The 24646-nt window shown below is 45.8% G+C and overlaps 1 protein-coding gene across 1 annotated transcript in view; it reads right to left on the bottom strand.

The window, feature by feature from the left end:
* The window catches only part of Slc9a1 (solute carrier family 9 member A1), a 49596-nt gene extending 39058 nt beyond the window's left edge, over nucleotides 1-10538 (bottom strand). The window contains exon 1 of the mRNA XM_074080891.1: nucleotides 9376-10538. Within this exon, the coding sequence (XP_073936992.1) occupies nucleotides 9376-9721 (346 nt within the window). The 5' untranslated portion in view covers nucleotides 9722-10538. The remainder of the gene's footprint in view (nucleotides 1-9375) is intronic.
* Between the last annotated feature and the right edge of the window lie 14108 nt (nucleotides 10539-24646).

Here is a 24646-nt window from a genome sequence, read left to right as displayed (position 1 = left end):
CAAGAGCAGGGGCTCCCATGGAGTGACTGGCCTTCCCACTGGAAAGTCCCCAGAGAACCTTTTGTGGTGAAATCAACTGATAAGGAAGTTAAGGCTCAGGGAGACAAAATGACTGACCATAGGGCATTATACAGTAAAGAGGCAGAGGGAATGAGCCTACAGCTCTTTTCCTTTACACAAGTAGCTTTATGGAAACTAAATTTGCCCTCATACTCATCACATGTTCATATATGCTTAGAAAATTTCTAAGAAGATGCACAAGAAAATTAACAGCAGACCAGGCACCAAGGGTACATGCCTGTAATCCTAGCTATTTGGGAGGCTGAGATCAGGAGGATCACAGTTCAAAACCAGTCCAAGCAAATAGTTCACAAGACCTCATCTCCAAAATAACCAGAGCAAAATGGACTGGAAGTGAGGCTCAAGCAGTAGAGCGCCTGCTTTGCAACCATGAAGCACTGAGTTCTTGGGGTTATAAGAGTGACCAGTCGAGTAAGGAAGGATACTTAAAAACTTTCTGTACTGGATTTTACTGTGTTTCTTGTTTTATCACGAGCATGTTTTACTTATTTGCATAAAAATAAAGGGCATTTATTTATTTGTATAAAAATAAATCTGCTATAGAAAAAAGATTCTGGCCCCAACCTACCCCCTATACACATAAAAACAAAGAGAAGTCATAACTAACCCTGTCAAGGTGTAAGACTATAAATTAACGAGATTGCCTTCTTATGTGGTTTATGACCACTGGTCTCATTAATTCACAGTCAGTGGAGTTTATGGCTTCAGGAATGTTCTCGGAAACAGCCTAATTCAATTAGGGCTCTCAGCAACTCCCTGTGGAAGCTCTGGTATCTCACTTTTACTTACACAGATTAAGGGCAAACCAAACAAATCTAGCCTACCAGAAAGACCACACCCCAGCCCAGAGCAGATGCCCTCGCAGACCCTCCACTAGAGTCATGCCAGGGAGGTGGCCACCATAGCATCACTCCAACACCAACTGACGCCTAAAGCATCACTCTGTCAGTGTCACTTTCAGTTAAACTCCCTGGCCACCAATTCAGCCTAGCCACCAAAGAACTTCTGGATCCTTTTCCTCCTTCCTCTCTAAGCAGCCAACCTAGTTTCTATCTAGTCTGCCACAGTCTCTGCACGGACCCTCTCTCTACAAGGAAATCAGTCATTTATCCGTTCCCCAAATATTTGAGGATCCCTACCCTGTGCCAGACGCAGATAAGAAAATGAAAATAAGCACACAGTGTTACAGCTCTTTTAGAATCTGTCTAGCAGGGTTTTTTGTTTTTGTTTTTGTTTTTGGCTTTTGTCACAAAATCTTCCTCAGCAAAAAAGAGAGAAGAGGAGAAGAAGAAGAAGGAGGAGGAGGAGGAGGAAGAGGGAAGGAAGGAAGGCAGGAAGGCAGGAAGGAAACACACAAAGGTCTTACCTTCAAGGGGCTTACATTCTCATGGGAATCAGGTTCTAAGTATAGGCTGCTTATCTAATTCCTTTTCCTCCTTCAAGACTGTGCTCAGGTTCCACCTCCTCAGAGAGGCCTTCTTTAACCATCCCAGACTTCAGGGACAGTCCACTCCTTCTGAATTTGGCCTCTGCCAGGAGTCCACTAGCCCTAGCACAGATCCACATCTTGTCTTGTCCCATCTAGTGTGGACCTGAGTAGACTGGACGCTCCTACTAAGCAAGGCCTGGATTTCACTCTTCTTAGCTCCCGGTGACTACAAGCTAAATTGCCTGCTGACTGATTACAGATGGCCTGCCTGTTCTTAATCCTGGCTGGCCACCACCAACACTCAACCTTTTCCAGCTTTACACGGCATGAGACAAGCGCTATGTAAGTGTAGCTACTTATCGTTTTGGTGAACTTGTGGGTTCTCTCTCACACAGGTGATGTCACCCCTCCAGCTTTAGTGGCTTGGTCTCAAACAGGCTCTTCCCTATAGGGGAGCCCACTCTGGGCTTAGAGGTAAGTTCCCCTGAGGGCCAGAGAAGAAAATAGAGCTTCTCACTGAAATAGTTAGAGCTGCTAAAGGATGTATCTTTGCTTGCTGGGGCAATCTGGGGAACACCTAATTTGGAGCAAGTAATAGTAGAATTCAGGACTCAGGTCTGACCTAATAAACCCACAAACTGGCCCTGCATGTTGGATGAAGTTTAGTGGGAAAGACATGAAATCAGCATGATCCCAGAGAAGGGGGGGCAGCCCACTGATGCAGGCCAAACCTAAAAGTTAGTTCAGTTAAAATTAGATTAGCCCATAAGATTAAAAATACCCACATATAATCACAGGCTGCCTTAAAGTATCAGTTGCTGTTTATTGGCATCTAAAGAGATGGTTTGGTCCAGTGCAGTGTGTGCAGACAACCTTGGGGAGACACGTCTGACTCAGACATTTGCAGGGGGAGTGAGTGCTGCAAAAGGCCCACACAGGCGAAGGGTGACTCAGGAATAACCCAGCTCCTAGCTTTGCTGAGCGAGCCTTCTCTGCCCGTCTCAGAAGGAAGGGGGGCAGGCAGGAGCTAATAGGAGGAAGAGGGAAGAAGGCAGGCTGCCAGCTGTGTACAGGCTGCCATTCCCAGAGGGAGCCTGGAGCCCCTTAGCTCCAGGTCCCCGTCACTCCTGTGTTATCAATGCCACCATCACTGAGATGAGCTGTTTCTTCACTGTATGACTTGGGGTGGGTCACAGTTTTTTCTCCAAACCCAAAGTGATACAGAGAAGAGCCAAATCTTTAAACCTTTCCAATTCAAAATGATTACACGAAAAATTAATTTTTTTTGCTGAAAGGGCCCTTGAAGTCAGGGCATGATGATGAAAAGAACATAGACTCCAAAGTCAGGCAGATATGGGGTAAAACTCCAACTTTCTAGCCATGTAAGTACCTGGCACAGTCTCTGAAATATTTAACAAAAATATTACAAATTAGCCAGGTACAGTGGCTCACACCTGTAATCCTAACTATTTGGAGGGGTGAGATGTGAGTTTGAGATCAGCATGGGTATGGGCAAATAGTTTGTAAGACCTTATCTTCAAAATAATTACAGCAAAATGGACTGGAAGTGTGGCCCAAGTGGTAGAGTGCCTGCTTTGGAAGCATTGAGCCCTAAGTACAAACTCCAGTCCTACTCCCCGCCCCAAAAAACCATATATAATATATATGTTTATGTGTATATTTTAAAACAAGTTAGAAAATGTGTGCTGAGCATGTGCAAGGCCCAGGGTTCAGTACCCAGCACCCAAAAAAAAAAAAAAAAAAAAAAGTTCACATCAGATCTCTTGCCCTCCTGCCCCATCCAGGAAGTTTTCACTTCCCTGCCTCTCCCTGCCTCTCTTTTCTTTCCTGGAGGGCCTACAGCACTTTGAGGGGAAGAAGCCTTCCATTTCAAAGATTGACTGCTCCACAAACAAGGGCGATGAAGACAGCAGTCCCAAATCTCCAAATCTAACTTCAGCCCTACACCATCCTTCACAAAAATGCAGGTATGTTTGAGGGGTTAAGAACTTGGAGCTAAGCCAGTCAGGGCTCCAGACCCCCCAGCTCCTCTAGTGCCTCCTTCCCACAGGAAGAACTGATGACCCTCCTGACTACCACCTATTACCAACACGGATGCATCTAGTCATTTACTTTCCTCAAAACCCTTGTGGATTTGGGTTCCCCTTGATCCTTACAATAATCTAGCATGTTGGCCAGGCAGAGGATGGGGCTTTGGGTTAGTAGACTAGAGATTGTGTCCTTTGCCACTTCTCTGCTAAGTGAACTCAGACAGGTCACAGTCCAAGACTCAGTTTCCTTAAATACAAAAGATCAAAATTAAGTCCTATACATACAAGTGCTTTGGAAACAAATTATAGTGCTAAGAAGAACTACTAAACTCTCCCTGTCTTGCAGGGCTAAAGTTGTACCTCCTGCTCCCAACACAGAGGCTATCGCTCAAGGGATCCTGCTGGGCCCTGAAGAGAATCCAGTACCATTCCTGCTCAGGAACAGAGGGGTCAGAGTCACAAGGTTTGCTATCCCCTCCTGGTCAAAGGAAATTCCTCTTTCCTTGCTCCCCTGCCCAATGAGGAAAGAAGCAAGCTCTGGTCAGACAGCTAAGAGGGCACCAGCAGAGATAACAGGCATGGTCACCACCAGAGAACAAGAACAGGCCTAGCCTGACCATGGATTGGTGTGGACCCAGGCAGACTCAGCAACTCATGGCAGACAGGTGCAAAGCCAAGCACAGAACTCCACAGGCTTTCTCAAACAGGAAGTGGACTTCCACTATAGACACCTACCTGCCCCCTACAGGAAGTCTTACAGTCCCCAAGTGCAACTGGGCACCAGTCCTCACAGGGCTTTTGTGCATCTGCTGAGGGAAATGTGAGAGAGAGGCAGGAGACACAGCTGCATCCCTCTGGGAGGCTATGCCAGACATGAACAGAAGATAAACAGCAATTCAGCATCCCTGAAGATAACCCCTGAGCTGTTTCCTCATCTGCAAAACAGAGATCCTTTATCTCATATGATTTTAGAAGGGATTAGATGAGATTATTTTTACAAAGTGCCTGTCACTACTCTGTAGATACTCAATAAATGGTAATAATTATTAAAACACTCCCCTCTCCACCAGAGGAGATGTCACAGGGCAGTCTAGGCCTAATGCCAAAACTGTGGATAAGCAATAAGGGAGACGGGTTCTGGGAAGAAAGGAAAATGAAAACTTCTGTGGGCTAGAGTGCGCTAGGAAGATCTCCTAAAAGGGGAGTGCTATAGTTTGAATCTTGAATGCCCCCCAAAGGCTGATGTATTAAAGGCTTGATCACCACAGTGTTACTACTGGGAAGATGTAGAAACCTTTAAGAGGTCTTTAGGTCACTGGAAGCATGCCCTTGAAGGGGACTGTAGGACCTCAGCCCCTCCTTGTTCTCTTTTGCTTCCTAGTCATGAGGTAGGCAGCTTTGCTCAACTACACACTTGGGCCATGATGTTCTGCCTCACCAGAGCAATGGGGACAGATGTGTGGGTGATCTGGATGTTACTTCTGCCACCCCATTGATTACCAGGATTGAGTTGGCTGATATGGCTGGCTAAGCAAGTGTTACCTCCTCACTCACCACTCCATGTGCTTCCCTCCCAAAGCTGCATGCTCAAAGAGGATGACCTTCTCCGATAGAAGAGGACCATTCTTCAGTCAGGGGTATATGAGTAGCTGCGTTATTCCCCTTCCCCCCACTACTAGAATCTCCAAACAAGTTCTCAAGATGCAAAGCAATGGGGCCAACTGATCATGAACTGGAAACTCTAAAAATGTGAACTAGTTTATAAGTTGATTATCTCAGGTATTTTGGTATAGTAACAGGAAGATAACTAACACAAGGAGGAATTTGAGGCCCTAATAGCCACTACAGTAAACTAGGCACCCCCAAATCAATCTCCATCTTAGTCTTAGATAGAGACAGTATCTTCACCTCACTGATGAGGCAAGTCAGATCCAGAGAAATGAGGTGCATGAACCCCAAGATCCACAGTTACAAAGGTACCAAGAGGCAGTGCCAAAGGCAGAACCCAGGGTCTCTAGCCAAATCTTCCTTTTTACAGCAGAGCTGAATGGGTTGGGCTGACTGGGAACAAGAGTTAAGTTGAGCCTCGTGGGTGCTCAGCTGAATGAAGTCCAGGCCATCTGACCAGGCGAGGCCTTCCAAGTGCATTGGCACTCCTGGAGACCTAAGTACTACCTGATACCTTCTTCCCAGGCCCCAGCTGACCTCCCTCCTACTGTCCTACAGTCAGGCAGCTGTCTTCCCAAAGAGAAAAAGGCTGCCTCTTTCTTTCTAGAGTTCCACCTGGGCTTCTTGAGACAGTTTCAAGGTGACCTTTAAATTGTTTCTTCTAGTCTCACTTTTACAGGAAGTCAGTTGCTGGGTCCACTATCCATGCATGTGAAGTAGGCAATGTCCCTATTTCCCCTACTCACAGCCTTGGAAAGAGGAAATGGCAGGATATGCCATACAAAGACTAAAACCACAAAGCTATAAGATGAAAGGGACAAAAGAAACCTTTTTTTGTCTGTGGTCAGGAGACAAGATGAATACCTGCTTTCTGGGCTCCTGGGCCCCCGCCAGGAGTTTCAGGTCAGGAATATGGGCAAACAACAGTGGGGGTGCTGCCAGTGGTAAGCTGGGTTACAGTGAAGTTCTCCCTGGGAACAAGCACTGCCCTGGGAGTCAGGTGAACTGGGACAAAGCACAATTCATGCAGGAGCCAAACCACAGGGTAGGGAGGGAGTGGGGAATGGCCCTGTCCCTAAGGCTTAGGGACACTCACAGTTCTGCCATTAGGCCTTCACCAAAGAAAGGCAAGAATCCTTGACTGCTAGAGACAGGAAAAAAAAAAAGCCCACAGAAGGGAAGTGATTTGCCTAATGTCACCCAGCCCCACCCCCAGTCCAAGTTAGATAAGAACCCAGAGGCATCTATTACTCTAGAATGTTAGCTCTCATCCTGCCCATCCCACATTGGCCTCTGCAAGAGGCTCCTTAAGGCTCTGCTTCAGGGCTAGGATAGGAAAGAAGATTGTACACAGAACTCTCCATTCCTGAAGGAGGGGTACCTTGCAAGGGAAGCAGCTGCCACAACTGACAGAATGAGGACTCTACCATTACTCCTACCCACGCTGAGGAGTTGAGAGAATAGGCAGGTTCTTGGGTGTCTGACAGTGTAGAGGGAGCATGGCCTCAGCCCTCCAAGGCAACTGGTACCATCTCCCCTCCTCCCACAGCCAGCGGGGGATGCAGCTCAAGTGAAAGAATAAAGTCAGTTGGACACACCCAAAACCCTGAGACCCTAAGGAAGGACACCCAGTGGTACCCTAGGGTTGAAGAATTTCCACCTCAGCAGAAAACAATAGACGGTAGGGATGTATTTACCTTGAGTTGTTAAAATACTAACAGGGGCAGCTGCTCAGTTTTACATGCATTAGTTTACATCACCATCAACCAGTAGCACAATAACTAGATACTATTATTCCCCACCTTTTTTTCTGTGATACTAGAGATGAAACCCAGAGCTTTGTGCACACTAGGTCAGTGCTCTACCACTGAGCTACACTCCAGCCCTATTTCTCATTTTATGCTTGAGCAAAGTGAGGCTCAAGGAACATAAGTGGCAGAGTGGTAGCTGAACTGTACACCACAAAGGTGAAAGTGGAAAATGGGCTTTCACTTTTATCATCTGAACAGAGACCCTTGAGATCTTTTGGCCACTCCGCTTTCTTCCCCAGGATAGCCAGATGCCAGGGCTCCTCTGTTGTCACAGGCAGAAAAATGCCTCTCCACATCAGAGACACAGACTTTGGGAATTGCAAAGGAGATCATACCTAGCCTCTTCATTTTACAATGAAAAAACAGAAGCCCAGTGCTGATGGACTTTGCCAGAGCCAATGGAACAGCAGAAATATCAGACCTGGAAAAGGGGCCAGAAAGATTAACTGCTGGCTAGGGAGACATGAGTTGCCCAAGGTCATGGAAAGAGGAGGGATGAAAAGCAAGTTTCCTGACTTCTAGACTGATACCCTTGCCATGGCACCCTCTGTGCTCTCCAGCTGCCCAGGGTCCCAGGCACAGACTCTGTGACAAGAGACATCAGGCCTGCAAGGAGAAACTTCAGAGTGGGGTCTCTGTACTCATGCTATTGTCTCACCAGCAGACACTGAGACTCAGTGTGTGTGCCAGTCCCCAATGCCCTAACGCAATGCCAGGCATGGTTGGGAAGTGAGGGTGTTGGAGGGAGGGGCAATTTTTAGACAGCACTTGTGAGGTCTCTTCCCAGTCTCACACAGGTAAATGAAGTGAATCATGGTCACTTTGGGTTCTTATAACAAATTCAGAGGCAAGGTTTCACAACTCAGTATAATCAAATAGCAGTTAAGGTTCTTTCCCATTTTTCAAGTGAGGGAGAACTACAGGAAAAGGCCCCAGCTGTTCAAGGTCACACATTTATGTTAGAATCAGTACACATGGTTCCCCTTCCTCAGTCCTTGATTTTTTCCAGGAAACTGGCTACCATCAAGATATAGGTACTGGTGGCCCAGTTCCATGGATAGGCCCTGCTGTGACGGCTCAGCACCAAGCCCTGCACCAGGAAGCCAGCTCCTGGGTCTATCAAAACAGGCACCAGTTCATTCCTGCAGCAAGTCCCAGAGCTTGACTCACAGCAGCCTGGCATCTGCACTTGGCTCCTGCGTGTCCTTGGGAAAGCTGCAAGGCTTTCTGCCAAGAGTCTCAAACTCCCCCAAACCCAAATCTGAAGCAAAACGGGAAGCAGAGCCCCAGGACCTCATGCCTTTCAGCTAGCTGAGAGTGGGCCAAAAAAGCAAAGGCAGTTTGCAAAGCCCCCCTGGACACTACTCTCAGGGACTTTTGGGCTATTCAGGCTCCAATGAGCTCCACCAATCACTCAACAGAACAAGGTGCTCAGGCTGGGCAGGAAGCCCAACCCTCAGAAAGGGAAAAACTTTTTTATTTTCTTCTCCAAAACAGAACACTTCAAAGTCTCTTCAGACCAGAAAACCCCCTTTCTCTAGCCCTACTCCCCACCTCTCTCCTGCTTGAATGAGAAGCAAATGTCACTAGTCAGCTCAGGCAGTTCCTTGAGACACAGTCAGGTATCAACTTGGGGTGAGCTGGGGTCAGACTAAGCCTCAACCTCCTCCTCCATTCTTCTGCCACCCCAAAACAGCCTTCAGAAATTCCCACAAACTGTGTAAAGGATGGCATTCCTGGTCCGAAAACCAATTCAAGGGCTTCTAACCAGCCTAGAAGGTAAAGCTGACAGATAACATTGGGAGGATAAAGGAGAGACTATAGGGATCCCTAGTGTTCCACCACATCTGTAAGTCTCCTGCACCCTAGTCTTTGCTCTACCCAAACTCCTCAGGCCAAATATGAACACACTCCATCCTGCTCCCGTGAAGCAGGTAATAATCTGCACTGGTCACTGTTGACAGAGCAGAAAGTGCCACTTGCTAGAAGACACTCTGTCTCACACACGGCTAGGCGCCTGGCTCCCTTCCTGGTCTGGCCCAGCCAGAGGAGAACTGCCACCTCTGGATGCCTTGCTGAAGGTACCTAGAATCAGAAGCAGCCCGTCCTCGAACCCTGCTGTCTCTCCCATGCACGATGCCACCTCCAATCTTGGGAAGCCTCAGACCACAGAGGTCACAGAGCTGGAGTTCAAAACCAAGATGGCTGGGTGGAGGGTGCCTATATTACAGAAGTAGTTCAGAGCTTTGATCCTGGGTAACCTCCAACGGTAAGAGATGGGGCGCCTACCTGGTGGTGGCAACAGCAACAGCAGCATCAAGCACATTGGACTTACCTATCTTCATGAGGCAGGCCAGCAGGATCCAGAGGGAGATCTCGAAGGGCGTCCGCACATGTGTGTAGTCAATGCCCAGGACTGGAAAGGCCTTTCGCGGCTTCATGCCATGTTCAGTGACGGAATGGTTAACAGGGTGGCTCTCTGGATGGTGAGGTGCCTCAGGTGGGGCAGTGGTGACATCCCCAATAGAGCGTTCCCGTGGCGGTTCAGAGCTGGCGGTAGGGCTGAGCTGGAGGCCATGGCTCCTGAGAACAGGTAGCAGCCCCACCAAAGCGACCACCACCAGCAAAGAGGGAAAGATCCGAGGTGGAGGGAGTCCCCAAATACCAGCCCACAAAAGCATTGTGCTGCTTCCTTAGCCCAGGCCTCAATCCTTAGCGAAGTGAGAGTAAAACTTGGGTCATAGGTAGCAAAGGGTCAGCAGGTGGGAAGAGAGACTGGGGCAGTCGCTAGGAAAAGTTCATGTTTTAAAGAGGTATTTTCATGGAAGCAGTCTTCTGGAGGTGAAGGGAGGATAGGGTCCCAATCTGGAACTCCAAACTGGGGAAGAGGGACAAGGACCCAGGAAGGACCATGGAGGAAATCCAAAAGGTCTGGAACTCCAAGCCTGGGAGAAGAGAATGGGAGAGACTGCACCCTGGGGACAGAGGAAGAAACAGGACAGGCTGAACCCGGGCAAGGGAAAGAAAGAGGAAAGGATGAGTCCTTTGGCTGAGGAAAGTGACTGAGGCGCTGGAACTCGGCTAAGAGAAGGGGTAGGGCACGTGAGTTAAAGGAATGGGACAGGAGGGGGTGAGAACCAGTTCAGGGAAAAAGAGAGGGGACTGGAAGCCCAGCCTGCGAGAAAGGGGTGAAGCGGCAAGGAGGCCGTTCCCCACCCAGAGGACGGCCAGGGTCCAGGCGCGCTGGGCTGAGATTCCGGAGAAATGGAGGGAGGCGGAAGGCGGAGGCAGGCGGCCTGGAGGGAAGGGGCCTCAGCGCAGGCTGGAGGCGGCTCGCCGTGGTCCCGCAGCCACACACCCCCTCCTTGTGACCCCTGCGCGGCGCTGCGCTCCGCCCCGGCCCAGCGGCAGCTCCTTCACGGCCAGCTCCAGCTCCTCACCCAGCCCCTGCCAGGACCAGACCCCGGCGACAGCCGACTGATGCCTCGCTGAGCCCGGCGCTGACATTTATAGGCACCAGAGAGCAGCCGGCGCAGCGGGCTAGAGAGACCTGTCAGAGCCCGCGCTGCACAGCGACCTCTGTCGCCGGAGAAAGGAAGTATCAGGTAGAAAGAGGAAGCTGACACACACACACACAAAATTCCTGAATTTAGAGTCTTACTAACACGGGTAAAATACTGTACTATTTGCAAAGCGCTTTCACATCCACACCTGCAGTCACATGAAGGCTTCCCAATAATCCTGTGAAGGATTATGTATTTAGTTACCATGTGACCTTGAGCAAGATAGACTAGCCTCTGTTTCACAGTGTTCTTCAAATCCCCAACTCCCACCCACCCCCTTTTTTTTTCCCAGCAGCACTGGAATTTGAACTCAGAGCTTCCAGCTTGCTAGCCTGGCATCCTACCGCTTGAGCCACACCTCCAGCCCTGAATTTCCCTTTTTATAAGGACACCAATCACATTGGATTAGGGGTCCATCATAATGACTTCATTTTAACCTGATCATCTTCAAAGATCCTATTTAAATAAGGCCACATTTACAGGCATTGTGGATTAGGACTTCAGCTTCTTTGGGGGAAACACAGTTCAACCCACAATAGTAGTGGAACTGAGATTTGAACCTGTGGTATTGGGTTAGAATTGGAAAAGTTCAAGAAATCATGACTGTATGGTGGAATCATTGGAAAGCTTTTTTTTTTTTTTTAAATATCATTACTAAAAGAAAAAAATGAAGAAGAAAAGAACAAAAATACCATTACCTAAGCTCTACCCCCAGATATTTAAGTTAAATTACTCCAGGGTAGTGCCCTGGCATGAGGGAGATGGGGTTGGGATGGAACCCAGGTCCCTGTGCATGCTAGGCAAGCACTCTGCTACTGAACCATATCCTCAGCCTAGGCTGAGAACTTTTTAAGTCACTGAAGTTCCATCTGTTTTACAGAAGAGTAAGTCAAGGCCAAGAAAATTGAGGTGACTGAAGATCATAGAGTGATGGATCACCAAGGAGTTCCTTGACAAATATTTTCTGGGCCTCCTGACAAGGCTTTGTGCTGGGCTCTGACAAAGCAAGGATTTATGGTTTGTGCATTTTTCTCTAGGTATGCTATCCTTCCACAAAAAAGCATATTAAAATAACAATAGTATGACATGATGGTTACTGAGGGTGAAAACATTCAACTGAATTCTCTGTACTTCACATTTCCAGGCATACTGTCAGCCACCTGGAAGATGACAAAAGAGCCAGAAAAGTCTTCAGAGAAGGCCAGGGGCCTGTGTCATCTGGAAACAGGTGACAGAAGAACATGTGGAAGTAAGCCGAGAGGAACAGCATTTTGGTCAAGGGTGATCTGTCCTGAGGAGGCTCTCCTGTTCCTTCTCTTGGTGGCAGTTTCCTCCATTCCTCCTTGTAAAGATATTAACAAACAGTCCTGTCCTTCCTGGATTGCAAGGGAACTACAAGCTCTGTATAGCTCAGAGCAAAGACAGACACAGAAATGGAGACAGGGATACCAAGCTTTTCTCCTGCTTTTAGTTAATTTGTGGGCCCAAGTAAGGAGTCAGTACTTTTCAGCAAAAGCAGTTTAAATACCTGTTACATTTATGCCTCACAATCATTCAGTCCTTGAGCAATCACAACCATTTGCCTGTTTGTCAATGAATCATTTTGTCAACGATCCAAACTAGATGCATAATGAGGGGTCAACATATAGTAGTGGTTAGTCTTATTCCCATTTTCCAGATGAAAAAAACAAAGGCTCAGAGACATGAAGCCATTTACCCAAGACCACACAGCTGGTAGGAAGAAAGTCAAGGATTTAAGTTGGGCTTCTAACATCTGAGTCCAGTACTATTTCAAAACACCACAGCTTCAATATAGAATAAGGAGAAGGAAAGAATAAACTGGTAGAGGGACTTTCCACAGGTGCCTTGGGGCAGAACCCTGAAATCTACAGTCCTTTCCAGTCTGGAAGACAGTGTTGATTCTCTCTACTCTGTCTCTCTCTCTGTCCAGTCGTTAGTGAGTCTTTGAAAGCCAGCCTGAGAAATAGCCAATCCCAGGAAATGTCACCTATAAAACACTCCTTGACTGAAGAAGGTCATAAAAACACCACAAAAGCAGGAAATAGTGCTGGGACAGTCTGTGGCAAAGGCCCAGCCCCAGGGAGGCAACAGAGGCAGCCTAACATGGACAACTACTGTCTAGATTCAAATCCCAGCACCACTCACAACTACAAGATCTGGAGTCAATAAGTCTCTGTTCCACAGTTTCTTCTTCCATCATTAGCCAATGTACATGAGGTGCTTAGGACAACACCCAGCAAGCACCACGAATACTTAGCATCATCATCTTTACTTTCGTGTACCAAGGGCCTCAAATGTAGTCCTTTAACGTAAGGACCACGTGAAGTTAAGGCAGGCTAGAAGCAGGGAAAGTTTGGGACTCATATATATATGTAGGTTGCCCACTTCTGGTTCAGGGACAGCCCAGACCACCCTCATCTGGCCAGAAATTGCCCTACCCATTGATTATTACATGGGAATCACCTGGTTCCTCCCTTCCCTTAGATTAGTGTAAGGTACCTGAGAAAGAAAAGCATTCTGTCAGCCTCCAGATTCCACCTCTGCCAACCAAGATCTTTTCCTAACTTTCAATAAACTCCCTTTACAACCATGTGTCCTGTGATGGATTCTTCCTGTGGGACACAAAGAATTTGGAAGTTTTCTGATCATAGACTGCACCAGCACCATTAACACTTACACACTCATCACAGAGATAAGGACAGGCTTATGTCTATGGGATTGGTCCCCACCATCAGACCACACCAACCTGTAGCATGCTATGAATTCAATACTTCTAATAAATAACATTGATGTGTCTTGTGTGAATTAATAGCATTGTTTGATTAAAGATAATATATACTACAAGCCAGGAGTACTTGTCTAGTATATACAAGGCCCTGGGTTCAATCCCTGGCACCACAAAAAAATTAAAAGTGACCTTTTTTGACCAAGTCCTCATTTTTTGTGTTCCAGACCCACACTACTCACTCTTGACTTAGAGAAGTCATGACTGCAGACCCTTCCCTGTGGATCTAGGACAACCTGAGGATTCCTGGGCCCTAGGCACCATCTCCCCCTGTTTAGGCTGTATCTTCTCCCATGCCCTTCATTGAGTCCTTTCACTAAAACTGCTATAGTTCTGACATAATAGGAAAGGATTTGCTCAGTTACTTCATCACTGTGTAGCATGGGCGAGTCACATTTTGCTTCTGTTCCTCAGTTTGCTCACAGATATAGCAGGTGGACAGGATCACGCTACCCACCTTGTTAGGCTGTTGCAAGAATTAAAGGCCCAATATAGTTTGTAATCCTAGCCACCGGGAGGCTAAGATTGGGATGATCATGGTTTGAGGCCAGCCGAGGCAAATAGTTTGGGAGACACCATCTCCAAAATAACCAGAGCAAAATGGACTGGAGGTGTGATTCAAGCCTGCTTTGCAAGAGAGAGACCCTAAGTTCAAACCCCAGTTCTACAAAAAAATAAAAAAAAACCGGCCAATGTCTATCAAGCATAGTTCCTGATACATTTCTCAACACTAAGTACATTTCCTTCTTTCTTCTGTCATAATATCCCAGGCCATCAAGGCCTTATTCTAATGTCCCCTTCACTCATTCTGCTTCTGTGCTATTTCTCAAATACTGCCAATGCCTTGGGGCCTTAGCACTGCTATTCCTTCTGCATGGAAGTCTTCCTCAGGTGGTAGTCATTCAACTTACTCCCTTGCTTCCTTCAAGCCCTCTACAAATCTCCCTTCTCAACATAGTCTGCTATGTGGTAATCCTATTTAACAGTGATGCCATCCTGCCTAATGACCAGCAGCCCTACCAGTCCCCGTCCTTTACCCTGCTCCTTTTTATTCTTTATTCTATGAAAGGTCTAATTGACCCATTTATTTCCTTCTTCACTCTTATTTCCTCACCCTGGAATGTGAGCTCCAGGAGGGCAGGGGCCATGTCTGTCTCATCCATCCTGGTTCCCACCACCTAGAACAATTCTAGTGCACACAGCACACAGGATGCCTCCTTTACACTTGAGAAAACGAGGCCCCAAGGGAAGAATTGCTTGTGTGAGTCCACACAGATGGGAGAAAGAGGAGCCAGGGTTTGGATCCAGGTCCCTGAAGTCCATGTTTTTTCCACCTCTCCAGGTTCTCAGCCACCATGATAAAACACGGCCCCTGGGCAACTGGAAGAGTTTAGAGGATGGTAAGGAGTTAGAATTTGGGATTCAGTGAGCTGCTTTTAAGCTAAGTTCATCATTCACTCAGTAAACATTTAGTAAGTCCCTACTATGTGCAACTCCCTATGCTTCCTGAAGTAGGAAGCTCAGTTATGACTTGATACCCTAATGTCTACTCACTGACTGACCGTCCCACCAGTACCTCCATCTCTACAGGTACAAAACCCAACCCACCAGGTGTGGTGGTGCACACCTATAATCCTAGCACTTGGGAAGTTGAGATAGGAGGGTCATTTCAGGCCAGCCTGGGCTACATGGAGAGACCCTGTGTCAAAAAAAAAAATCATACTTGAGTATGTGTGCACACACATGTGCCTCTTTTCTTTTGGTTTTTTTTCCCCCCACAGGCTTGTTTTCAAACAGATTTCTTGACCCTGCTGGAAGGTTAGGATTTAGCAGATCTTAGGGGATAGGCCCAGGGCCTACATCTGAATTAAGTGTCCATCTTCTGATATAGATGATTCACAGTCTACACTGAAATACTCAAGCCTGGATAATTAGAGTACACTTTTTTTTTTTCCCAGTACTGGGGCTTGACCTCAGGGCCTTCACCTTGAGCCACTCCACCAGCCCGATTTTTGTGGAGAGTTTTTTGAGACAGGGTCTCTTGAACTATTTGCCTGAGCTGGCTTTGAACCACAATCCTCCCAAATCTCTGCCTCCTGAGTTGCTAGGATTACAGGCGTGAGCCACCAGTGTCCTGCTAGAGTATACTTTTAATCACTCCTACCTGCATCCTCCCCTCCACACAGCCTTCAGGAAGACTTTCTGAGCCATGACTGTCCCCTGTTTAGGCAGGCACATACCACACCCCCATCGTGGCCTTCTAAGTCACACACTCTGGTCCACAAACTTTTTTTTCCCTAATTACTTGTAAGGAATTTTGAAAGTACAAAGATAACATAATAAACATCCAAATTTCAACTTTCAGAATTATCAGCTGTTATAATTTAACATGTCCTAAAGTCCTTTTTTGTCTTTTCTGTGTTTTATATGTTTGTATTGTTTTGTCACATTTTAGAATCATTTGACCCATCAATTACATTCTCCTTCCTTCCTCCAGTCCCTAGGAAACCTCTATCATTACTGTTATGTGTTATTTTGACACTGTCACACACATCTCTTTACCTCACACCTCCCCTCCTGCATTGCCAAAAATTGAACTGGAGTTGTCTACACTAGCTATATTGTTTCTCTCCTCTCATTCTCTTGAACTGGGTCTTATTGGACTTTCACCTAATTTCTGTACTTAAATTGCTCTTTTCAATGTCACCAATGGTCTCCATGTTTTTCATTCAAATACTCGTCATTTTTTCGTCCTTATATTAGTCCCCACCCTGAAGCAAGGGTGGGGAAGGGGCTGAAAGGGAGAGACGATGGGAGCAATGTAAAAACTGTATATTAGTCTAATCAGAATTGTCACTATGAATCTCCCCCATATAATGAATATATCCTAATGAAATATTTATAATAAAAAAACTGAAAAAAAGAAGATATACCTGAGGCAAACTACTTTATAAAGACAAAAGGTTGACTTTGACTCAGAGTTTTGGAGGTACAAAGTCTAGGGGCCTTGTTTGATGACAACCTTCTTGCCAGCAGGGCCCCAAAACATCACATAGCAAGAGACAGGAATCGTGTATCTGTGTGATCGGTCTCCCTCTTCTTATAAAACCATCAAGATTTAATCACAAGGGTTCCACACTAATGACTTTGTCTCATCCTAGTCATTTTCCAAGGCCCCACCTCTAAACATCATTGTCAGATTAAGTTTCCACCATCTTAATGCCTCACAATCAGGGTTAAATTTCAACACATGAGGGCTGGAGGTGTAGCTCATTGGCAGAATGTTTGCCTACCATGGTCAAGATCCTGGGTTTGATTACAGCACTGAAAAAAAAAAAAATCAACACATGAAGTCTCCGGGGTCACTCAAACCACACCAATCCATGTCTCCTCCTTCCCCCCAATACTGGGGATAGAACCTAGGGTCTCATACATGCTAAAAAAGCACTCTACCGAGCTGGTGGAGTGGCTCAAGTAATAAGAGTGCTTGCCTAGCAAGTTCGAGGCCCTGAGTTCAAACCCCAGTGGTGCCAAAAAAAAAAAAAAAGATTAATAAATAAATAAATAAATAAATGAAGCACTCTACCACTGAGCTACATCCCCCTTTTTTTACTTTATTTTGAGACAGGGTGTCACTAAGTTGCACAAACTGGCCTGTAACTTGTGGTCCTCCCACCTCAGCTTCCTGAGTAGCTGAGATTACATACGTGCACCACTACACTCAATTCAGGTCTTTATCGGCAGCCTTTGACATGCTTGATCTGTGCTCTTTTGTTTGTTTGTTTGTTTTGGTTTGGTTTTTATTTTCACTTTGAGACAGGGTCTCACTCTGTTGCCCAGGCTAGCCCCAAACTCCTAGGCTCCAGTGATCCTCTTGCCTCAAGACTCTGAAGCTGTAATTACGGGTGTACACCATCACAACTGGCTACATGTTCCCTCTTAAAACACTTTCTTCAATTAGCTTATTCTCATAGTGCTCTCCTGGTCATCTTACCTCTCTGGCTGTTCCTTCTGTCTCCCTTTACTGAATTGTCCTTCTTCCTTTCTTCCTCTTCCCAGCCACAATCTCTAAATGTTGGGTGTTGCAGGGTTCAGATGTCACATTTTAGCTGTTCTCTCTACATTCATCTCTCTGGCAACAGCATCCTTTCTCATGATTTCAAACCTTATCCATATGAAGACAACTCACAGATGCCCTGAATCTTTGCTCTGAGCTCCTACATCTATACGTGGTGCAGACATCTCAAACTGAGTATATCCAAAACTGAACTCCAGACTTTTCTACTCCCTCCCCGAACCTGCTTCTCTCACTGCTCCCCATCCAAGAAACAGCTCCTCCATCATCCCACTTACTCAGCCCAAAAACCTGCTATATCCATTTCTTTCATGTCAAAAATCGGCAAATAACTGTTAATTCAATCTTCAAAATATATCCAGAAAACAACCATTTCTAATTCCCCCACCACCACCACTTCCACCACTCTGATCCAAGCCTATGCTGTTCCTGGTCTAGATTATTGTTTCAACAAAGCAACCAAGACCTGGGGATGTGGCTCAGTGGTAGAGCACTTGCCTAGCATGCACAAGGCCTTGGGCTCAACCCCCAGCACCTCAAAACAGACACACACACACACACACACACACACAGCAGCAGCAGCAGCAACAAAAACAACCAAGCAGCCAGAGGAATCATTTTCAAGCCTAGGTGAGAAGCTATCACCCTGTGCTCAGATTCCTCCAAGGTTTTTGTATGACCCACAAGATCCTGCTGCTCAATCTAGCCACCATCTTGCTCAGCATCCTCTCCAGCTCTTCTCCCTTTATCCCCCACCCCCCTTTTGCCACCCTGGTTTCTTTGCTACTTATTCCTCAAACACACCTCGGATATTCCTGTCAGAACCTTTGACCTTGCATCCCCTCTGCTTGGGATGTAGTTGCCCCCAGATATCTGCATGGTTTCCTCCTTCACTTCCTTAGAGTCTTTGTTCAAATGTCATCTCTCAGTGAGGCATTCCCTGACTGGTCTATTTTAAGGTACAATCCCCCCAGCCCGCTCTCTCTTTTTCTTTCTCTGTCTTGTTTTTCTCCATCACTCTCTCACTCTCTGATCATATATATGTGTGTATTTTTTTCAGGGCTGAGGATCGAACCCAGGACCTCATCTTGCACATGCTGGGTAAGTTCTCTACCGCTAAGACAGGACCAGTGCCCCATATGTTGTTATGGTCTGTCTTGCCCCATTAGCATGTAAGCCGAAAGACAGCAGGAATTCCAGGCAGTAGAACATAATGGTTGACAGGATCTGCTTGGAGCCCATCTGCCTGGTTTTGAATGCTGTTTGTCTCCCGTCCAGCCATGGCAACTTGGACAAGACAATTAACTTCTCTGCCCACAGGTGTCTTCGTCTGTAAGATGAGGTGATCATAGAAGTTATGCCATAAATTATCTTGAGGATTAAATGAGCTACTGATATATGTGAAGTGTTTAGAATTGTACCTGCAGAAGTGTTTGTGCTGTTATTATTATTACTAAAGAACACTTGACTCTGTCCGGCACCTGTAATCCTAGCTACTCAGGAGGCACAGATCAGGAGGATCACAGTTCAAAGCCAGCCCAGGGAAATAGTTCCAGAGATCCTATCTCAAAACACTCATCACCAAAAAAAGAGCTGGTGGTGGGGGTAAGGAAACATCTCTTAATGAAACAGATTTTTTCAGTTATTTCACACATTTATGGATAAACATTACTTCTTGCTAGAATGACCCTGGTTGCAACATCAATTTTCTTTTTCATTTTTATAGATAGAATCACTAGGAATGATGTTTACCTGAAAAAGTAGTGAGAATGGAAGAAAGTTTGTTAGAGTAATGTCGTTTAATTATTTTAATTTTTTCTGGGTTGTAAACTAAAAATCACATAGTCATCTATCACCAAAACGTGGTTGTTGAGTCAGGCACTGGTGGCTCACACCTGTAATCCTGGCTACTCAGGAGACAGAGATTAGGAGGATCATGGTTCAAAGCCAGCCCAGGCAAATAGTTTGTGAGACCCTATCCTGAAAAAAACCCATCTCAAAAAAGGGCTGGTGGAGTGGCTCAAGGTGTAGACCCTGAGTTCAAGCCCCAGCAACACACACACAAAAAGTGTTTGCTGTTGTTTTGCCATGCGGGGGGTGGATTGCAGGCCTCCTGCAAGCCAGGCATGTGCCACACCACTCAGTTACACCCCCAGTCAAAACTTATTTTTTAATAACAACACAATTAAAAACTCCTGCAACTTTGCTGATAGGAAAGAACTGGAGAAGTCTGTGTTATCAATCACTAGGGCCTTTCAAGCCAGGAGGAGGGAAGCACGCACCTAAAATTCTAGCTACTTGGGAGGCTGAAGCAGGAGGATGAGTCCAGGAGTTGGAGGCCAGGCTGGACAACAAAATGAGACCCTATCTCTGACAATAATAATAATAATAACGGAATGGAGCATGCTCAGTGGTAGACTGTTCCTCATGTTTAAGGCCCTGGCTTCCATTTCCACCCTGAAAGAAAGAAAAAGATCAAGCCCCCCATATTCTTACCTTAATGGATGCCCTGGAGGTTTCCCCTCCTTGCTCCAATAAAAGGTGGGCTGCAAAGCTCAGGCTTTCTATTGTAGTGTGAGAGGGTAGGAAGGAAGAAGGACCTTGATGTCAGACCCTATTCTCTAGAACTTGAGTCACAGAACAGAGGTCGGGTCCTAATCCATGTTCTTGACAGTATTTGTGGCATGTACTCTGAGAGAAAAAAAATCTTCATGAACCCTAGCTTGAAAATTTCTGGCCCCATTGGTGGAGTGGCTCAAATTGTAGAGCACCTGCCTAGCAAGTGTGAAAATCTGAGTTCAAACCCCAGTACCACCAAAAAAAAAAAAAAAGAAAGAAATGAAGATTGCTGGCCTGCAAAGGAGATAAGGTAGCAACACAGGAAACTGATGCAAAAGCGAGGTGCCTTGGTTGTTTAGAGCAGAAGGAAACTTCTACTCTGGGAGAAAGGGGATAGGATTAGAGAAGGATTCCCCGCCCATCCAACCCCCACAGTTGGCTTTGGCCTATTCTAGCTGGTACCGATGACCTGCACTTTATTTGTTGCCCCTTCTATTTCTCCCACTGGACCAGGGCTCTTCTTTTGTTTCTGGTAGAATCCCCAGTGCTGACGCTGGAGTCACTGGCTGCATGAATGAATAAACAAACAGCCTTTGAAGGACAGGTAGCACTTGACCCAAGGAAATGGGAAAAGACAAAAATGAGTATTCCTGAGAAAATTAAAGAGAATTTAGCCAGGGGTCAGTGGCTCACGCCTCTAATCCTAGCAACTCAGGAGGCAGAGATCTGGAGGATCTCGGTTTGAAGCCAGTCCAGGCAAACAGTTCCATGAGATCCTATCTCAAAAAAACCCATCACAAAAAAGGGCTGGTAGAGTGGCTCAAGGAGTAGGCCCTGAGTTCAAGCCCCAGCACTGCAAAAATAAAAATAAAAAAATAAAGAGAATTTAGCACCAGGCAATTCCAGTGCTAGGGAGATTGAGACAAGAGGATCTCAAGTTCAAGGTCAATTTGAGCTTCAGGTGAAAGATCCTGCCTCAAAAAAAAAGAATTTAAAATGAAAAATGAAAAGACAAAGTGAACCTCCAGGCAAGGACAGCTCTATTCCCTGATGACCCAGCATTTTCCCATCCAGATAGCATCCTTGAGTCATTGTCCCTTTACCACAGAAAGTATATTAAGGTAGCCTCAACCCAGGTGTGCCCAACTGGAATTGTCAGCATTGAATCTGAGCCCCTCAGCACCAGGACAGGGTAAATCCATGCTCATTTCTCTCCTCAATACTTGGCTGAATCTGACTTCCCCCTTGACCCAAATACCTTACTCACACAGCAGATTACACAGGACTGTGAATCTGTCCCTATGAACAAAATAAACCTGTTTGCTTTTTCAAAAAAATGAGAAAACAGGTTTCACTACAGGCCTCAAACCAGAAGCAAATTGCTACTTCCTGAAGGTCTATCTGTGCAGTCTGTAGGAGGTCTCAAAAAATCCCCAAGGTTATGAGGAAGTAAGAGAGCCCTGATCCTATTCTCTGCCCTCTATTCCTTCTCATTGGCTGTGGATTCTCCTTGTCCCTTCATTTTTGTATGCCCCTTCATACAGGACAAAGTCATTAAGCAAGTTAAGCAAGTTGGGCTTCTTAAGGCTGATAGAATCATCTGAATTTTCACTTTTATTTTTATTTTATTTATTTATTTATTTATTTATTTATTTTGTAGTCCTGGGGCTTGAACTCAGGGCCTATACCTTGAGCCACTCCACCAACCCTTTTTTATTATGGTGGGTTTTTTTGAGATAGCAGCTCTCAAACTATTTGCCCAGGCTGTCCTTGAATCATGATCCTCCTGATCCCTGCCTCCTGAGTAGATAGGATTACAGGCATGAGCCACCAGCTTCAGCACCCTTTCAGTTTTTTACCCTCTTCTTCTCACCTCTGAGGTCCACTACTCCCCTCTGGCACTCTATGACCTCCTTCTTTTCTATGGGTTTATAGCCATTTGCTACCTGGCACCTGCCAATTCCCATGTCCAGCCTTCCCTTACAGAATGGTAGCTTTCAAGAGCAGGGGCTACCCTCCATGCATTCCACACTTACTATGCATTTACCATGTAGGATAGGAAGAACAGACCCATTCTGTGCTGCGTGTAATTCTCACCAGTCCCCATTTACAGAAATATAAAGCAACAAAGGTTCAACTATGTTAACATGTCCAAGGAAGTGGGTGATCAAAGCCCACTTCAGTCTGACTCTTTTCTTCCCCTTTCCACCAACTATGAATCCATAAGAAGCCTGCCCTCTCCGGGTACCTGTGGCTCATGCCTATAATCCTAGCTACTCAGGAGGCAGAGGATCAGGAGGACTGAGTTTCAAAGCCAGCCCTAGCAAAGACCCTATCTTTGAAACACCCAACACAAAAAAGGCCCTGTGGAGTGTCACAAGTGGTATAGTGCAGGCTTAGCAAGTGTGAGACTCTGAGTTCAAACTCCAGTGCTGGGTTGGGAGTTGTGGGGAGTGGGGAATAAAAAAGAAGTTTGCCCTCAAGGCCTCGAGGTACTTCCAGTCTCACAGAGGAGAGAAGGTAGCAAATTGCCACAGGACAAAATGTACTGAGGGGCTGCTGAGGTATTCAGAGTTTACTCTCCCCTATAGGGACCAGGAAAAGCATCACAGATCAGATGGTATGGGAGCTTGTTTTCATGTTGGGTAGTATTTTGACCACAGAGACAGCAGAAAGGGTATTCCAGATGGAGTATACCCCACGAACAAAAACTTACAAACAAGAACCCAGAGACATGTTTGGTGGACTAAAAGGTTTGGTAGAAGCAGGGTGTAAGCACAGCTGGAGTGGAATAAAAAGCCAGAGACAAAGAATCATAAACTCTCTTCCCACATTTAGCACCCCTGCCCCAACATACCCAAATCTACCAGGTGAGGAGGCAGGGGGGTCAGCTCAAGTAGTAGAGTCCCTGCCTAGCAATTGCTGGAGGCCCTCAGTTCAACCCCAGTTTAAAAAAAAAAACCTTGTCATGGAAAGCTCACTCTATAGAGCACCCCTGGTCGAGCACCTTCAGAGCAAGTCCAAGCCCCTGAGTTCAAACCTCAGTACCACCAAAAATAAAATAAATTATAATTTTAAAAAAGCTGATACTGGTGTCTTATGTCTGTAACCCTAGCTACTTGGGAGGCTGAGATTGGGAAGATCATGATTTGAGGCCAGCCCAAGCAAATAGTTTTCAAGACCCCTATCTCCAAAAAAAAAAAAAAAAAAAAGAGTAAAATGGAATGAAGGTGTGGCTCAAGAGGTAGATCACCTGCTTGCAAGGATGAAAGAAGCCCTTGAGTTCAAACCCCAGTGCCACCAAAAAAAAAAAAAGAAGAAGAAAAGAAATCTAATATGAGCTGTGTATACAGCTTGAAAATTTCTAGTAGCTACCAAAAAAAAAAGAGTAAAAAAGAAAGAAGTGAAATTAATTTTAGTATAATATTTTATTTAGCTGAACATTTCCAAAATATTATCCTTCCGACATGCGTTCAATATAAAAATTGTTTTGTTTTTACAATGCTTTGTCTAACCCAGGAACTCACACGAGCTAGGCAGGTACTCTACCACTGAGCTACCCCCGGTCCTGTAAAAAACTGCTAATGGTTCTGGAGATAGACGGTGGAAATAATACATTTTAGGTTATGTGTATTTTAGCACAGTAAAAATTTAGGAAAAAAATTGATGAGATATTTTATATTATTTTTTGTACTAAATCATTTTGGTTCAGACAAGCTTATTCCAATGTTCTCTTTAGCCCTGTGTAACAAATAAATGAAGCAAAAAGTTAGAGGGAACCCGCTATGTCCACAGACTCCTCTGGTTCTTAGAAAGTTTCTCTCTGGATGGTAGAATAATGTTGACCTGGTTTCTTCTTTAAATATTCCTTCATCTTCTGACTTGTTTACCACGGTCATGTTTTAGTATATAATCAGGAAAGGAATAAGTAGTAGGTACCAAGGGTGCCCGTAGAAGGGGCCCCCAATCCTGCCTTTGCAGCTCAGGGAAAGGCTTTAGGAGGAAGATACAAAGGAATGAACACAATTATTGCTAAAAACAGATTTGGTTGTGTTCACTTTATAATTATTCTTTAAACTGTACTTACATGCTTAATGTACTGTTGTCTGTGTATAATATATTTCACAATTTAAAAACATAGGTCTAGCAGGGCGTGGTGATGAATGTCTGTAATCCCATTATTCGGGAGGCTGTGACAAGAAAGATTGTGAGCACCAGTGGCTCAGCCCTGTAATCCTAGCTACTCAGGAAGCAGAGATCAGGAGGATCGCAGTTTGAAGCCAGCCTGGGCAAATAGTTGGCAAAACAAATAGTTTGTGAGACCATATCTTGAAAAAAACATCAGGAAAAAGGGCTGGTGGAGTGACTTAAGGTAAAGGCCCTGAGTTCAAACCCCAGTACCACAAAGAAGAAAGAAAAGAAGGAGGAGGAGGGGAAGGAGGAGAAGGAGGAGGAGGAGGAGGAGGAGGACGACTGCAGAGTTCAAGGCCATCTTGGGCTTCATAGTGAGTTTGAGGCCAGCCTGGGCATCATAGCAAGATCCTATCTCAAAAATTAAAGGGGCTGCTTGAGTGGCTCAAGTGGTAAGAGCACCAGGCTAGTA

Source organism: Castor canadensis, chromosome 7 (genome assembly GCF_047511655.1).
Source record: "Castor canadensis chromosome 7, mCasCan1.hap1v2, whole genome shotgun sequence".
NCBI classification, from domain to species: Eukaryota; Metazoa; Chordata; class Mammalia; order Rodentia; family Castoridae; genus Castor; species Castor canadensis.
Note: the sequence above shows the minus strand (reverse complement) of the source record. Positions and strands in the feature narration are given on the sequence as shown.